At 51.9% G+C, this 17,624-nt stretch overlaps 1 protein-coding gene across 1 annotated transcript in view; it reads right to left on the bottom strand.

The window, feature by feature from the left end:
- RAP1GAP2 (RAP1 GTPase activating protein 2) overlaps window positions 1-17,624 on the bottom strand; it is a 186,729-nt gene that overhangs the window by 10,339 nt on the left and 158,766 nt on the right. Inside the window, exons 16-22 of the mRNA XM_010861308.1 lie at window positions 16,465-16,536; window positions 15,866-15,952; window positions 14,368-14,502; window positions 5,475-5,612; window positions 3,630-3,748; window positions 558-671; window positions 281-398 (exon numbers count right to left, since the gene is read on the bottom strand). Coding sequence (XP_010859610.1) covers window positions 281-398; window positions 558-671; window positions 3,630-3,748; window positions 5,475-5,612; window positions 14,368-14,502; window positions 15,866-15,952; window positions 16,465-16,536 — 783 coding nt within the window. The remainder of the gene's footprint in view (window positions 1-280; window positions 399-557; window positions 672-3,629; window positions 3,749-5,474; window positions 5,613-14,367; window positions 14,503-15,865; window positions 15,953-16,464; window positions 16,537-17,624) is intronic.

The following is a 17,624-nucleotide window of genomic DNA, read 5'->3' on the forward strand; positions in this document are numbered from 1 at the left end:
GCACTCCCTCACTCCTCAGAGTGATACTCCTGAGGGAGTATCACTCTGAGGAGTGAGGGAGTGCCACTCTGGGGGAGGACCCCCTGCCCAACCCTGAACCACTGCTCCCAGAGGGTGGACATGGCTGACTGGGCCCTCTCCCATTTCCTCACTTCCCCTTTTATCCGCTGAGCCTGTGTGAGGCTCTGCCCACAGGAGCTATTTTAATGCACAAAGCAGCATCCGCCTGGGCCCAGGGTGCCCCTCGCTGCTCTCCAGGGCTGGACGGGGCCACACCTACCCCACTGTCACACTCCTCCATGGCCTCGCCCTCCCCGGCCGTGCTGCTGAAGCTGCTGGTGCTGGAGGAGGAGCGGGAGATGTTGGCTCGGCCGTTCTCCTTCAATTTGATGAAGGGCCTGCAGGGAACAGGAAGGCAGGCAGGCCCTGGTCACACACCGAGACGCCCCCCACAGGCCCTCCCTGAGACTGAGGGTAAGGCAGGCCCGGCAGACCTGAGCTTGCCCACCAGCAGCCCCCAGCACCCTGCCCCACCCCACCCCACCTCACTTTCTTACTTCTCCTTGTTGGGGCAGATTTCCGGAGAACTGGGGTTGGATGAGGTCTCAGACTTTATCTCCTGAGAAGAGTGTCCGCCCTCCGGGGTCTTGGGGTTGCTGGATGCACTGTCACTGAGGAAAGGAGGATGAAGAGGAGTGAGGCCAGGGGGCCAGTCCACAACCCCCCCACCAGCACTCAGCACCATGGGGACCTGTGGGGTCATAGTGCCCCCCTGACAGCATGGCCGCCAGGACCTCCACTCCCACCCAGACCTCCTCAGACACTGCAGCAGACCACCGAATCCTCTGCTCCGTCAGAGGCTACTCCAGGTTCCCGGGTGAGAGTCAAGAGTCATCAAGCAAGAGTTCTAGGCTGGTGCCCCCAAGCACAAGTCCACCATCCCCTACCCCTGGCTGGCCATCTCACGCGGCAGAGCTCTAGGTCAAGAGCAGGCCACAAAGGGAATGGAGGGGGTCTGGGACAACCACACCTCAATGGGAAAAAAACCCAAGGCACATGGGCTCCCCAGGGTGCTATCCAGGCTACCACTGCTCAACTCCAGAGGCTACACTTCACACAGACTGTAAAACAAGCTCCCTGGGTCCAGGTGATGAAGTGGCCCTTGTGCTGGGAAGTGGGTCACTTTCAGTCTGGAGCTCCAGGGTTTCTTCCTCTTCTAGCTTAACAAAGACCAAGTCCTGACACCCATTGCCCTGCTCACTTTTGAAGACATGATGGCTCTGTCTTCAATGCACTTTTATTTGTATAATAGCTTTATTGAGATATAATCCTTATACAATTCACCCATTTGAAGTGTGCAATTCAATGGTTTTCAGTCTATTCACAGAGTTGTACAACTATCACCACAATCTAATTTCAGAATATTTCAGCCTCCCTGAAAGAAACTCTGGATGCACTTACAGTCGCTGCCCATTCTCTCCTCCCCCAACAGCCACTGGTCGACTGTCTCAATGGATTGGCCTATTCTGGATATTCCGTATAAATGGAATCATGCGACGTAGTGCGGTCTTTCTGTGACTGGCTTCTTTCACTTAGCATAGCATTTTCAAAGTTCATCTATGCCGTAGTAGGTACTATGGTATTTCACCACTTTTTACTGCAAGCAATATTCCATGCTAATTTCATTATTTTTTATTGCAAAGTAATATTCCACGTTATGCATATACCACATTTCAGTTATCCATTTTTCGAGGGATGAACATTTGGACTATTTTCACTTTAGGCTATTATGAAGGACGCTGTTATGAATATCTGCACGCTACTTTTTATATAGACATATATATTCTTTCTCCTGGGTACATACCTAGGAGTGGAACTGCTGGGTCATTCAGTAACTCTCTGTTTAACCCTCTGGAGAACTGCCAGACTGTTTTTACAAGCAGTTGCATTATTTTACACTCCCACCAGCTATGCAAGGGAGTTCCAGTTTCTCCATATCCTCACCAACATGTGTTATTATTTGTCTTTTTGTTATTATTATTAGAGCCATCCCAGAGGCAAGAAGTGCCTCAATGTACTTTTAATGAGGTGCTAATGACCTCCTAGGGCTTGCCTGGTGGCTCAGACAGTTAAGAATGTGCGTGCAATGTGGCAGACGCAGGTTCAATCCCTGGGTCTGGAGGATCCCCTGGAGAAGTAAATGACTACCCACTTCAATATTCTTGCCTGGAGAATTCCATGGACAGAGGCTACAGTCTCATGGGGTCTCAAAGAGTCAGACACAATTGAGCAACTAACACTTTCACAATGATCTTCTGGTTGTCAACCCAAGCAGGGTTTGAGTCTTTGAGTTGGACTTCTCTGTGTACTTGGCACAGCTGACTCTCCCTCCAGGAATGTCTCTTCTCCTGGCCTCTGAGATCCATCCCCTACCCCTGTATCTCCAGGCTCTCTCCTCTTTCATCTTCTTCCAAATCTTCCTTACTGGCTTTCCTCTCTCCACTTGCCCCTAAATGCAGGTCTTCTCCAGGCATTCTATACACCCTATGGTGTGGCCATATTCTTTGGTCCCTCTTTAAACATCACTTCCACCCCAGGAGCTCCCAGGAGCTCTCCAGTCAAGAGCTCTCTCCTAAGCTCAAGACCTGCAGTCTGATCACTCCCAACTCTGCCCTTCTCTCCTGGAGGGCCCACAAGGACTTACTCACACTTACAGGTTTCAAATAGAGCTTTTTCAGCCTCTTCTATAAACGTGCCCCTGGTCCTGCATGCTCAAGCCCAGCGGATGGTGCACCATCCAGGGCTGCAGACAGACAACCTGGAGGCCTGGACACCAAGGCCTCCCTTCCCTTCACAAGATGGTAAGCTTCCACAGGCAAGTTTTCATCTTCTGTAGCTCCTGACAGAGCACGGAGTGCAGCACAGGGCAGGCACTCAATGATGCTGCTTACTGAATTAAATGATAAGTGGGCTCAGTGATTAAATGATCAGAATGGCCATTAGCAGGAACAGGTGAAGTATGATGCAATATGAGAGTTATTTTAAAACAAAAAAGAGAGAGAGAGAGCATTCTAGAAACCCAGAGGAGGTCTGATGAACTTTGCCTGTTAGAATCAGGCAAAGGTTTCCATAAGAGCTGATATCTGAGTAAGCACTGAAGAAGGGGGCAAAGAAAGAAAAGAATTGTAGTGACGTTTCTGCATGCGTGCACACTAAGTTGCTTCAGTCATGACCAATTCTTTGCAACCCTATGGTCTGTAGCCCACCAGGCTCCTCTGTCCATGGGATTCTCCAGGCAAGAGAGTAGGTTGCCATGCCCTCCTCTAGGGGATCTTCCTGACTTGTATGTCTCCTGCATTGGCAGGCGGGCTCTTTACCACTAGTGCCACCTGGGAAGCCCAGTGGTGTTTCTAGTCTGGGGTCAAAATGCAAATTGTAAAGCTTTGGAAAGTCCTGTGCAGAGATTGCCCAAACCTGCCTTGGTGGATAAAGAGGTGAATGAGTGACGGGGGTGTGCAGGTGTCTGAAGTGGGGACCAGGTTCAACAGGAAGCTATCTCCCGATCTATGCCAAGCCCTCCCCAAGGTGCGCCTCTGACAGCTGCAGCAGTGGTGAGAACTGACAGTTACCATCGTGTCCGGCTGTCCCCTTGGCCTTCAGAGCCCGTGTGCAGACGGGGGAAGAGCCCCGACCTCCGCTTTATGGGGCTCCGTGACTGGTTCTTCGCCGTTGCCACCGCCACAGGAGGCTGCCAATGAAACTGCCAGAGTGAGTGCTGACCCCCCAAACTCAGCCCTCCTTCTCCTCCTCCACCTTTCCCACCTACAAATAGGCCCTGGTCTGGAGGAGATCCCAGCAAGCAGCAAGCCAGCCAGGAAGGTGAGATCTAATAATGGGGGAATGGGAGCTGGGACCCTGAGACTCAAGCCACCTGTAGCCTGTTTTCCTGTGTTCTTAAGCCAAACCTGTTACCCAGCTAACAATCTACCAAAGACCAGAATTCCTGGAGGTCAGGGTCACCCTAAGGAGAGTCCCACATATTTAGAAGGACAGGATGACTCAGACTGAGAACCACAGAGCTGAGAGTCCTGAGAGAGACCTGGACCAGTCTCTGGCCTTTACCAGTGAGGACGCTAAGGAGCCCAGGGATGAGGAGATCTGGCCTAGGTCATATGGCAAACCCCCAACAGACAAGCACACGTGCCTGGGCTCCTGACTCTACCAAGAAATGGGTCCAAGCTGGTGTCACAGATTGGACCCAATAATAAGACTGAGAGCAGCAGAGTCGGGTGCACACACAGCTCCAGGCAAGGGGAGCCCAAGACTGTGGCTCTGCTTCAGCCACATGCAAGGGGACCATGGAGAGCTGGGAGACCATGGAGGGGGAGATGAGAGCCTATGGCCAACATTTAGAGCCCATCAGGCTCCTAACCCAGGTCCCAGCTTCTGCTCTCCACCTTGGGCAAGTGACAAAGCCCTCTGGGCTTCAGTCTCTTCATCCACAGAATAAAGATTAAAACGGCCCTACCCTGCTCATTCACAGACCTTGTGGGAGGAACCAGATAATAATGAAAACATTTGGTAAGTTAAATGAATTATGCGAGGGACTCCCCCAGCAGTCCAGCAGTTAAGACCACTTTTCAATGCAGGAAGCATGGAATTAAGGTTGGGGAACTAAGGTTTCACGTGCCATGGAGTATGGCCAAAAAATAAATAAATAAATTGTGGGACATTATTTATAATACTAATGATTAGTATCATGGTAGACATGTTCTGCAATGAAAAGAAAAAAGTCTAATCCATGCAAATGCAAAGTCACTTTGCTTTTTTAAAGAATTGACTGGCTCCTTGGCTGGCCAGCTTCTGGTGTGAGCTGACCAGACTAAAACCCACAGACCTGCCAGGTTCCTTCCTTGGGAACTGTCTACACAGTGACTAAGAACTCAGACTTTGGATCAGCGAGACCTGCATTCAAATCTCAGCTCTTCAGCTTAGCTGGGTGACTTGTAGCAAGTCACTTAAACCCTCTGGGCCTCCTTTTCCTCCAGGAACTGTCACTGGAATGGATCAGATAATGTTCATGAATGATATAGCTCAGTGCCTAGTGCTCAGCAAAGCCCAAAGCGGGTGGGGGCGGGGTGGGAGACAGCTACTGTTATCATTAATAAGAACAAAGCAAGGACACGCCTCTCACAGTCAGGGGTCCCAAGCCCCGAAGCAAAGAGACTCACTTCAGGCCCATTTTGCAGGGTTGGCTCTGAGGTTGACTCAGTGGTCGAGCAAACTCGGGGAACAGGATGACAAAAGGGCCTCTAGGCCGGGCCAACCCCAGGGATGCAGGCTCCATTTCAGAGGCCTGGGCTCACTCCCCAAACAGCCTCAGTTTCCCTCTGTCATCCCTGCTCTAAGTTGCCTGGCCCCAGCCTCCCCCACTGGGGCCGGGAGGATGCCACCCCCGGGCAGGCAGCTCTCACCGAGAAGGTCGTCTTGGTGACCTCCACGCTGTTATGGGTGATGCCCCCGCTGAGGCTGCCGGGGATGCCCCCGCCATGCTGCTTCTTCTGGCTGCTCACCATGGTCTCCATGGAGTGGCTGCGCACGCGGATGGCCCTCTGCGGGGAGAGCAGATGACAGAGGCCTAAGGGCTAGAATCTGGTCCCTTTCGATGACCGTGTCCACTTGATCGGGTCTGCAGACACAGCCCTCAGCATGTACACACATGATCACACACTCACACTCACTACTGTTTGCAATTTTAATATACTCCATGCTCTGGGCATGGGTGGCTGTTTGCAGGCAGAGGTCAGAGAGGACACCAGCCAGAAGAAGTCTAGGGACCAATGTCCCAGCTCCTGGCAAGGTGGACAAAGGCTGTTATCTTCATCTTACAGGTGAGGAAAGAGAGATTTGGACAGCCAAGTAAACCCGGGTGACCCTCGTCTGGCTACCACCTCTCCAAGCTACAGCTTCCTCGTCTGTAAAACAAGAATGATGCACTCCATGCAGGATCACGTGGGGACTAAATATGGTCATGTGCCTGACCCCAATCTGACGTTTTCTTGCACAAATTAAATGTATTTCTATATTTATGCACCAGCTAGTCCTTCAGCCATCATCCCAAAGTGTGCTGTGTGCAATGTGGAATACATTCACCTTGCTGAACCATAAGGAGCTCTTACTAATCCACGCACTGAGCCTTCCCTCGCACTTGCAGGGGCTTAAGAGATTATGAAGACAAGCCTCCAAACTGACACAGCTGCTGGAAGAAGAGATGCATGCTCAGACCGGGCAGAGGCGTGGGTTCTTGCTGGGAGCATGGAACTGCTCAGGCCCATGTAGGATCACCAAAGCCCAAAGGGCACATGGGCAAACAGTGACGTGTCCAGGAGGGGACAAGCAGGATGGCCAGGGGCTTGTCACAGAGCAGGCAGGGATGAGAAGAGCTCAAATCAAGGCTGCTGAGCCCTCAGCAGGGATGGGCCGAGGAGGTGATGACCACACCCTTAGGCGGCTCTGCAGACCAAAGTGGTTCTGCAACCAGATTCATGGGCAGTGGTCCTCCAGAGGCAGTGCTCAGCTTGACCCAGGGGAGGATTTCCTGACCAGGGAAGGCTCACAGGATCCCACCTACCACGTGGATGCTAATCCCTGGTTCTGGACGCCTTCAAAGATGACTTGAATGTTTAGGAAGGGAAGTTCTCTCCCATCACCTCCCTTTCATCACTCATTCGGTGACTCAATAATACAGCCAGGAGGCAATGCAGCTTAGAGATCACCAGCATGGAGTGCCAGGGTCCTACTGCCAGGACTATATCTGGACTCTCTGCTCCACCACCTATCAGCTGGTGCCCCTGGTAGGTTCCTCGGCTTTTCTGAGACTTACCTGTGAAGTGGGATGGAGGAGATCTACACCGCAGGGCTCTGGTGAGCTTGCACACAGAGGGCCCAGCGCATCATAAATAACCCACGTATGCAGCTACTCTATTGTTAGTGATAAGATCTGTTGTGTGACTCCCGTGTGCCCAGCACTGTGCCAGAAATAAGGAGATTTAAGGGAAGGGAGTCAAAAGAGTTGAAGACTCAGCCCCTACCCCCAAGAAGCATACGCGTCAGCTGGGGGAACAGGACACGTTCCTTAAAAGTAGGGTGACGCCAAAGACCCAGGGCCAGTGGGGGGCGCCCTCTGCGTTCAGTAGCTGTTCAGGGCCCCGGGGCCTCAGGTCCACATACAAACGTACATGCACGCACTGCCTTAGTTGCTCACAAATAGGTGCCTTTCCCCTCCACTGCCACGTCACTTGTTGGTAGCAGAGCCACCATTGTCCAATGTCCCCTCTTCCTCCTTGAGACAAAGGACTAAATCATAATCCCCTCATCCCCCTGCCAGTAGAACATGAAGGAATGCCTTCTGGGGGCTTTGGGGAAAGGTTTCCTCAATGACCCCCAAAAGAAATGTGACATGTCTGCTTCTAAAACCACAGCAGCCACCTGGGGGCCAAGAGGCATCAAGCCTGAGGGACGAAGCTGACGAGCTGAGGATGCCAGAGGGGAAAGGAGAAGAAACCTGGATGACCATGAGCCACCTCAAGCCCTGTTTGAAGTGAGCTAATGGACTTTCCTCATTGTGTGAGCCAGTAGAACCTCAGCTTCAGAAAATTGACGTGGAAGGATGAACATATAGACACAGCTCCCATCCTCACGGGGTTCATTCCCACACTTGCACACGCATGTGTCAGCTTACACACTCCACGAGCCAACCTCCAGATGGTCTCATGTGGGAGAGCTAACCTCCTTCCCTCCCTTAAAGTATCGAGAGAAGAGCTTGGTCTGCGGCACAGTGGTCCCAAGAAATCAGCATGAATGGTGCCCCCAACCCACACAGCAGACCCCCTGGGGGTGTCTCCTCAAGGTCAGGCTCTGCTGAGAACCACAACCTGCCTGCCTTTCCATCCTGACAAGAGAAGCTGGTTCAGGAAGGAGCACTGTTTGCAAATAAGCGTGAAACCTACCAACCTCCCATTCCTCATGCCACCTAGCCTCTCCCGTCTGAGCGAAAGACACCCCTTAAGGGATCTCATCTCTCTCCTCCTCTCTCCCTTTCTAGGCTCTAGAGTCACTGAGCAACAGTTTACTGCAACATGGTTAAAACAGCCACCACATTCTGTTCATTTCATCATGCGAAGATCATTAAGTCACGGACCATTTGGAGAACTGAAGGCAGGGAAAGCAGGGTACCATGCTAGGGAGTCCCCAGATAAATATCAAAGATCCTTAAATGAATCAAGTGCTCCATCAATCTCAGCATCGCTTCATTCCATGGGTGCCCTCAGGTGCCACCAACACTGGCCATCAACAATGCCATGTCAACTAGTCATTTATGTTCTGATGTGTTCCCTGCGGTCTCTTTCCAGAGAACATCTGACATGGGTAATAAGCCCTGTGTGATGGTATCTGGTCTACTGAGCTCCACATACATGATCTTATGGAATCCTGACATTCCCAGATGCAGAGAGGACAGCACCAATAGAAAAGGTCCCTACAGGTAAATGATGACCCAGGTCACACTGCAGGTAAGAGATGGAGCCAGGACCCAAACTCAGAACCTGGTCTCTAAACAGAAGGGCTCCAGGATCCCAAAAGTGGTTCAGATTCAACATATAATTCAACTGGTTGATGGACTGAAGGTGATCAGAAACCATGAAGCTTTAGCACCTCCCCTCCACCACCACCACACACACACACAAAATCTCCAACAGTGATGTCAGGGAAGAAACTTCTTGAATGCCCCTGATGCCGCTGTTTGAGTCAACAAGACAAGAATGATAGATAATGGACTGACAGGGAATTCCAGGGATGTGCAGGGCAGCCATCTGCTGCTCAAAGCAAACAGGAGGGGGTTTGTATCCTGGTTCTTCCCAGTACAGCATGTGAACCTCCCGGAGACAGTCCTCTGGCCCATAAACATGAGGATGACATGGGTGTGCCGGACACCTGGTGTGATACCTGCATGCTCGGGGTCAGCCCTCCTCCTCCACCCTTAGGGACCAAAGGAGAGCAAGACAATGGCTCCCTCCAAACCCTAAAATAATGCTTGATTCGGACAAAATCACCCAGTGACATGGTCTAAAGTATTCCATCAGTTTCAACCTGCTATAGAGCTGGAAGCACCAGGCTTCTCAAGTTGGGCAGAAGGTAAAGGGTGAAGACAAGAGCGGAGGGCAGTGCTGTAGAAAGAAGAAGGCAAGGGTGCAAAGGCGCATGAAACCTTTGCAGGAGCATCAGCCCTGCAGGGACCGACTGGACCTGTTCCCACTCACCCCAGTACATCCAGTGCACCGTCCCTCTGCTTCCCACAGACAAGCTCCTGCTTCCAAGGCTGCCTGTGCCAGCAGCGGACAGCATGACCTTTGGAAAGGTCTTCTGCACACTGATCTGAAATCTTAACATTTCCAGCCCTTGGAATCTCTGACTCGTCTATTCCCAATTCACACAACTATCCCTACCTGTCCTCACAGTCTGCTCTCCTACCAGCCAACCACCTCCTGTTGCATCGCCATCCCCAGTCACTAGGGTTTCCCAGCCCTCAGTTCACCTCCTGGCTTACCTTCAAATGAGTTCTCCTCTGGGAGAGTCAGAAAAGAGAGAGGGAATCACTTTCTGGGTACCTGTTCATGTCACTTCATTTCAGCTGGGGAAGGGAGCTGAGTACCAGTTAGCATCATGGAGGAAGCACATCTCCTCCAGGTCAACCACAAACCTATCTTGCTTACAGATGGGTTTTGTGGTGTTCCAGTTTAACAAACTCAAGACACAGTGCCCAGACATGAGCACTAATGGGGACATGCCTACTGATACTCTGGCAAGCACCAGAGGTAGGGAAGGGCCTTGGAGAGAAAGGTGCTAATTGCTGGCCTGCTGGGATGGCTCCTAGTCAGGAAGTACTGAGGTCCATAATGGGTCTTCGGTCCCTCTAGCAGCCCAGTAGGATAAGGAAATATCCCTCTGCATCTCCACCTCGACAGACCAGAGCTCCAAGCCACAAGCTACAGGGCCGCCCTGCCTGTAGGGATTTGTACAGGGATTTCTGCAGCTCGGTGCTCCTCTCCTGCCACTAGGGGTCAGAGAAGACCAGTGCATCACCTACCACATACCCTCAGAGGTTGGGAAGTCACCTGACCACTCCCTGGTTGCTGTGGTCCCAGTTCCCCTGACACTGCATGACCATCCCCTCCATGGTCCTTCATCCCCCTTCTTCATGATGAGGTCAGCGGAGGGTTAGCTAGCTAGCGGGCTAGCTCCGTGTTTCTTGCTTGGGGTATTAATTCCCTGATAGCTCAATTGGTAGGGGTATTAGTTCCCTGATAGTTCAGTTGGTAAAGAATCTGCCTGCAATGCAGGAGACCCTAGTTTGATTCCTGGGTCAGGAAGATCCAGTAGGGAAGGGAAAGGCTACCCACTCCAGTATTCTGGCCTAGAGAATTCAGTCCATGGGGCTGCAAAGAGTCAGACACGACTGGGCGACTTTCACTTTCTTTCACATAGCATGTGGATACATCAAGTATCATCACTCTTCTCCTTTTATTGCGTGCATGCTTCGTCGCTCAGTCATCTCCGACTCTTTGCACCCCTTTGGGCTGTAGCCCGCCAGAACAAATAAAAACTTCATCAATAGGTGGCAGTGGCTCAGAATGGCATTCGAGAACAATAGTCGAGAGGTCACTATTTTTCAGTAATGTACACTCCTTTTAAAGAAAAGTCTTCTTGCAAGACTCCAAAAATATGTTCACAGACCTCCAACAACAGTGGTCCCTGGACTGTATCTGCAAAATACCTACCTAGTCCATAGAAATATCTTTTAATGGTGAGTTTCAAGGTAAAAGTTTAGCCTCTATAATTAGAAATACGCACGTACAGATAGATGGATACTTATGCATATATGCGTGCTAAGTCACTTCAGTCGTGTCTGACTCTTTGCGACCCCATGGAATGTAGCCCACCCGGTTCCTCTGTCCATGGGATTCTCCAGGCAAGGCTAGTGGAGTGGGTTGCCATGCCCTCCTCCAGGGGATCTTCCCGACCCAGGGACTGAACCCACGTCTCTTATGTCTCTTGCATTGGCAGGCGGGTTCTTTACTACCAGCGCCACCTGCGAAGCAGGTGAGATAGATACTCATCTAAAGCAAAAGTGCAAAATTTCAAAGGGTTTATAAACAGGCAGATTCCTCAGAATATCTCTAAGCATCTCAGTTTGAAAAGCATGCCTTGATGCTCACAAACGAATGGTTCTGTTTCTCATGAGAGAAAAGCTTAAATGACAGCCAAGGGGATTGAAGTAACAGGTGAAGAGCTATTCTAAGTAGTGTGCCAGGCAGCACAACCCAGGGCAGTGATGGGTCTGCCCTGGAGGTAGAAGAAGAACAATCACAGAGGCCAGAGGAGAGAGGGCTGAGATGGCTTTCAGTCCTGGGAATTCTCAGTTCTGTTTCCACGTGCCTATGAGATGAGAAATTTGACAGGAGAGAGATGAAACACGCAACTTTTCTTCCTGAGGTCATTTCCTGCACCGTTCCTATGAATGATTCCACGGAGGTCTGGGTGAGGAGTTCCAAGGGAATGCCAGTGATTCTGACACCCAACAGCACTCAAGTGGCCCCTAAAGAAATACCAAAACTAGAGACGGTTTCCTGAGCTGAGTCAGACCCAAGGCAAGGTCACAGGCATGGCCCAAACATCAGAACCCTCCCATCTACTGGGCTTCATGCCACTACACCTGGCCTGCCCCCAGCTTGGGAGGCATGCAGGCAACGATGGAAGGGACAAGGAGAAAGAACTTGAGTTCCCAGCAAGGTTTGCAAAAAAGAAGCTGATCATAACTGGCAGAGCTCTGAAGGCTTACTCGGTGTGACTGACCATGTGACTGACCATGACGGTGACCGTGACATGACTGTCCCCTTACCCGACAGTGCTACCTCAAAGACAGGGAAGCAGAAAGCAGAAGCGAGTCTATCTTCAGCCTACAGTTGGAAGGATTTAGGGTTGAAAAGATGGATTCCCTGGATTATAGGATCAAAGATGAGCAATGATAAAGTCTTGAAGCATCTCTCTTGGAAAAGCCCTTTAATTGGACCCCCTGGAGTCAAAGATACTACTGCTTCCCCAGCTGGAGGCAAGAGCCTGAACAAATGGCCTCAGGCCACTCTCCCTTAGACCCACAACCTGTCTGTAGCTGCTGGGGCCATTTTATCCACTGTCCACAGCCTACACGCTTTTTCAGGTTATAGAAACATTTGAAATCTAAAAAACTAATTATTAACTCCTCGATACAGAAAAAAACCTGCAAAACCGAAAGCAACAAAGGTTTCATTACATGTCTGCAATATACAGCATGATGTTAGCTAGCCAACTGCAGCTCGAGTCTTACATGAATTACATTGACTGTAAGACTCAGGAACAGCTTGATGTGCTTGCTGTGATGGGGGGTGGGGGGAGCCTACAAAGGTTTTCCCAATTACCTGGTATGGTCACCCCTCTCTTGGCTGGGCTAGCCAACCTGGCTTCCTCCTTCCTTCCCTTTCATCTCGTCTCTTATCCCTCATCCCCCTTTCTTCTTGATCTCCCAATTTCTATTTCACCCTGCCTGGCTCTGACCATCAGGACTGAAACAGATGCCCCAGGAATCTCCCGCCAGCCTCAGCAAGCAGCTTGGCTCCTACCCCCACCCTTGTGAGGAATCTCAGCAGCTGGCCCCAACTAGATCAGCAGAGCCCTGCCCTGCTCTCTGCAGTCCAGCCTGGCAGCCAGGGATGGACCCCAGGCTTGTCCAGGCCAGGCTAGCATGGGTGGAGTCCTAACAGAGTCGGGAACCAGGAGGCAGTGTCATGTAGCTGTTAAGAACAAGAGCCTTTGGAATTTGGCAGACCCAGATTTAACTCCCGTGTCTGCTGGGTGACTTGGGACAAACTGCTTTGTCTCTTTGAGTCTTAGCTTCCTCACATGTAAAATCACACCCATCATTATTAAAACTGAGTGTGAATTATCAAACCAAGATTATCATGCCCATAATAACAGCCTTCCTCACAGGGCACAGAGGGCAGTCGGGAGGCTTTTGATGGGATCATGTGCATTAAGCTTTCACTTTCCATGAAAACAGTAATACCAGCTAACACTTCCACTGAGCACTTCTTGTATTCCAGGCCACATGCACTTTTCCAGGCATCATTTCAATGAGTTTTCCCACTGACTCCACGACAGAGGTCCTACTGATCATCCCTGTATTGTCGGTAAGGAATCCGCAGCTCAGAGACTTTAAAGACCATGCCCAGGATCACATAGGGCTGGGATTCTAATATGGGCAGGTCCAACCCAACCTCACACATACTGCCACCAAAATGGCAGCTTTATAAATCATTCTGCAATGGGCAATCCAGCAGAACACAGACCTAAAAACCAGAAAACCTGGGTTTGAAACAAGGCTCCACCTCTCCTGTAGGGGTAACATTTCGAGCAGCCCTTTGGCCTCACTCAGTCTATCCCCTGGTGTGTGAGTGAAAAATATTGATTTGGTCAAAAAATTCGTTCGGGTTTTCCCATAAGATGTTATGGAAAAATCCAAATGACCTTTTTGATCAATCCGATAATAAGACCCAAGTTCTGCCAACTGCACAAGCTGACAGCCAAGCTCAAATTGGAGGATGGGTGTAAACACTGGGTAGACCAACCAGCACTTGGCAAGCATGTGATGATTAACCTTTTATCCCAAGTGTCTGTCAAAGCCCGACTTGAACACTTCCAGAGACAGGAGGTTCACTACTTATTTTAGTAGCACTCTCCGGTTAGAAAAGTCTCCATTTTGCAAAGTCCACAAGGACTTGCCTGTAACTCCATCCCACCGGCCCTGGCCAGGTTCTCCACTGCCCTGCCAGTTGGGAACAATCCTTGCAGTCTCCCACACTGGCTGCCAGAGACCCCTAGGGCTTGTGTCCTTGCCTCTGCTATCCTGCCCTGGCGTCCCCGACCACAGAAAGAGGCAGATGGAAGCAGTAATGTTCTTATTTTGCACAGGCTCCTCTCCTGCTGCTAATGCTTCCCCTGTCTCTGCCTACCAGACCAGGCCAGGAGGAGATGATACAGATCAAAGAAAAGAGGTAGAAGATGGCCAGAGACACTGTTGGTGCTCTGACTGCTCACATTCCCCGATGCCCCTGCCCTCTGCAAACACCTGTGATGCCCCTGCTGCCCGCCCCCCTCTGGCTGGCACTTGGGCTCTGGGGTCAGGATCACGAGGACTTTGTCCTGCTGTCTTCCAGGGGTCCACCCCCACACACACCTCGTTGTCCTAGCAATAGCCAGCCACTCTTGTGTCTGTACCTTAAAAGACTCCAGGAATCCCCCATGGCCCCCATTCTCAAACTTGTCCTCTTCGGGGCCCAGTCCCAGCATGGCCTGAGTGTGGGCATGGAGTTCATCATGAAGGTTGTCCAGGAGGGCAGCCCTCGTCCGGTCCTGGAAGGGAAAAGGGGCGTTGTGAAGCTGGCACTGGTGGCAGAGGCGTGCCCTCTCCCTGGGGGGATCCAGACACCTGGCCCAAGGGCTGCTATTCTGATCAATTGCATCCGGGCGACGGTGTGGACCTACCTCCTGTCTGGGCTCCACACTCACAAATGCTGCAGCTAACTCAGGCCTTCTGCCCTCTACCCTCTGCCCCTTTTCCCTGGACCATCCTGCCCTCCCACGGCTCTGCCCTGATGACTCCCCACCCAGATCTCTTCCCCAGGTGCCACCTCCAGGTACCCAACTACCCAGAGCTCTTCTCCATCCAAATGTTTATCCAGGGCCATGTATATAGCCTTCATTGTCAGGGGCAGGGCGGGGGGCGGCAGTGGAGGGAGGGCATTCACACAGACCAGAACAGACTCTTCCAGCAACCTAGCCTTTGTGAGTACCTCCAAATAGCAGGTCTAGATAGAACCCATCTCCAGTGGTGCCCATGTTAGCAAAGAGCCCAAGCCAAAGGCTCAAGAGCCACCTCACAAACCCACTTCCCCATACCCTTATAAACATCATGTCTTTCTGATTCTAACCATGTCCTAGGCCCAGTATAAGCAGCTGTCACTATGTCTTTTGGACTCCCATAATAGCTTCTAACTGGCCACCCTTCCTGCCCTCTTCCCTTTCAATCTCCCCTCTCTCCCACACCCTCCTGTATTTTATTAGGGCCCCATCACCTCTAGCTGGAAGTCTTTCTTGATCTGACCCCCTAGCATTGCCAAAGGGGCCTCCCACCATTCCAGACTCCACATGAATGCTTAGGCCACATTCAATCCTCTAGAGTCATGCTCACAAAGTCATGCTCTGAATCTGCTTGGCCTTTGCTCATGCTCTCTGTTTCTCACGCATGGCATAACCATTCTCATTCTTTCTTCCTGGCAAAAGATTTATCAGATATCCAGATTCAGCAGCTCAAGGGCCACTTCCTCCAAGAAGCCTTCCCTGAACACACCCTCCATTCCCCAGATGCAGAAGCGGCCTCAGTACCGGCCTCCTTCACAGTCCAGTGCACTGCATCCTATCTGTGTCCCACCAGCCTACAAGCTCTTTAAGGACAGAAACTCTGTCTCCAGGACCCCAGGACCCCAGGGAACAGAACAGAGTCCAACACACAGTAGGTGCTGATCAGAGAATGGCTGACTAGACCTAAAGTTTGGATGGAGTTCCCACAAGAAGAAAGAGCTCCATACCAGCACAAGGCTGAAGGCTCTGAGGGGCAAAGATGGTGCTTCCCCGTCTTAAACAGCCCCCAAGAACAGACCCCCCAAGAAAAGGCTATCCGGGAGGGCAGGAGGAAGATCAGAAACCACGCTCTCACCTCCAGCTTCGCAAACTTGTCCGACTTGCAGCAAGCGTTCTCCGCGTTGGTGAGCTTGGTGAGCAGAAACTCCCTAAACTCCGGGCCCTGGAACAGACAAGACATCCCACCCTTATAGCTGTTGTTGCCCAAGGGGCTTCAGCCACAGGAAGTGGTAGGCGGAATAGAGGGTCTGGGAAGAGCCCCTCAAAGGTCTGACACTTCATCGTCTCTAGCCCAGCCCAAGCCCACCTGCTAAGATACCAGCGCAGAAACCAGCTTCCCCAGGGCTGGGAAACCAACCCTCACACCCCACAGTGGCATTTCCATGATGGCAAGCCATCTGTGCCCAGGGCTCCTGGGACTGGATCATGGCATAAAACCCTTCTTTTGGCAGAAAGGTAACCCCAGCGTCAAACAGCCTGACAAAAGACCCTGTGCGGGTCAGGCTGGCAGCACAAGGAGAGGTGGGGCGAGACCCCACACGAGGAGATTCCCCTGACCCTGCTGCAGGTGCTCCTGAAAGTTCCAGCCCAATTCGGCCCCCTGCACTCCCTGCCACTCAGGTGTGGAAACCTAGAGTCTCAGATATGAGAGGGGCAGAAAGGAGAATTTCTTACCTTCTGGAAAACAGGGGGGCTGGGCAGGGGTGGGCCGAAGGCGGGCACGTCTTCCCGGGCGGTGACTGAGACCTGAAACACAGAGGGGCATGGTGTGGGCCAGGAGGGAGGAAACGCAGCTGAGGATGACGCGTGTTCAGAGCCCCGATCCAGGGGGATCTACTTCCCTTCTCCCTCCGCCCCTTCCGAGAACACAGTAAGGTGCCTCCTGAGCCATCGCCGGCACACTGGAGTCACTGTTCCTAGAAGCGGGGCTGGACGGCATAGAGCCATCCACATGCCCTCCTCTGCATTCCTGAGGCCGGACGCCAGACACCTGGACAGGGTTGAGGAGCAGCCTGGAACCCTAATTCTAAGGCAGTAACAAGGGCCCAGGAGATGCTATCTCATTACCTCATTCGACTGGGATGCTAACCCTACAGAGAGGACACAGGGAGGATTATCAGCCCTGGATCCCTGATGAGGAACCAGGTGCCCAGAGCTGTGGAGCCAACCCTGCAAAGGCTCCAGAGATGAACCCCAGAGATGAACAGAGAATCCAAAGCTTCCCAATCCTGCTCTGGGGCTCTCTCCCACAACACTGACTCCCAAACCTAGCCAGACTTCAAAATCCCTTCAAGTGTTTAAAAATAAACACCAGTGGCATGGGCTCCACCCTGAGCCTACTGAATCAGCAGCTCTGGGGTGAAGCCAGGAGTCTGTAACTATTCGAACGCACCTAAGAGTTTCTGTGCTGTCGGTGGACTGGTGTTCAGGAGCCCTGGTCTCAGATACAAAGCATCGGTGAGACTAGGTGAGGCTTGAACTAACAGAGCACCAGAGCCCAGGCTGGGAGTCCTAATTCTAAGGCAGTAACAAGAGCCCAGGAGATGCTATCTCATTACCTCATTCGACTGGGATGCTACTCTACAGAGAGGACACAGAGAGGCTGGGAATGAGGGGTGGGGGGACACCAAGGTGCTCTGCATGGGGGTGCCCCAGGCTCTGGGTAGGGTGTGCACCTCCGGCCCGCCTGCTGAGCAGGAACTTGGTGAGAGGGGGCACCGAGGTGTTCTGGGGTCTCCCAGGCCTGGGACAGGCCCCACGCCTGCACCTCTCCTCCACCTCTGCACGGAGGTGCCCTGGTTTCACCTCCAGAGAGGCTGCAGGCCTCTCTGGAG

The sequence above is a fragment of the Bison bison genome, unplaced genomic scaffold (genome assembly GCF_000754665.1).
Source record: "Bison bison bison isolate TAMUID 2011002044 unplaced genomic scaffold, Bison_UMD1.0 scf7180017864472, whole genome shotgun sequence".
Lineage (NCBI taxonomy): Eukaryota > Metazoa > Chordata > Mammalia > Artiodactyla > Bovidae > Bison > Bison bison.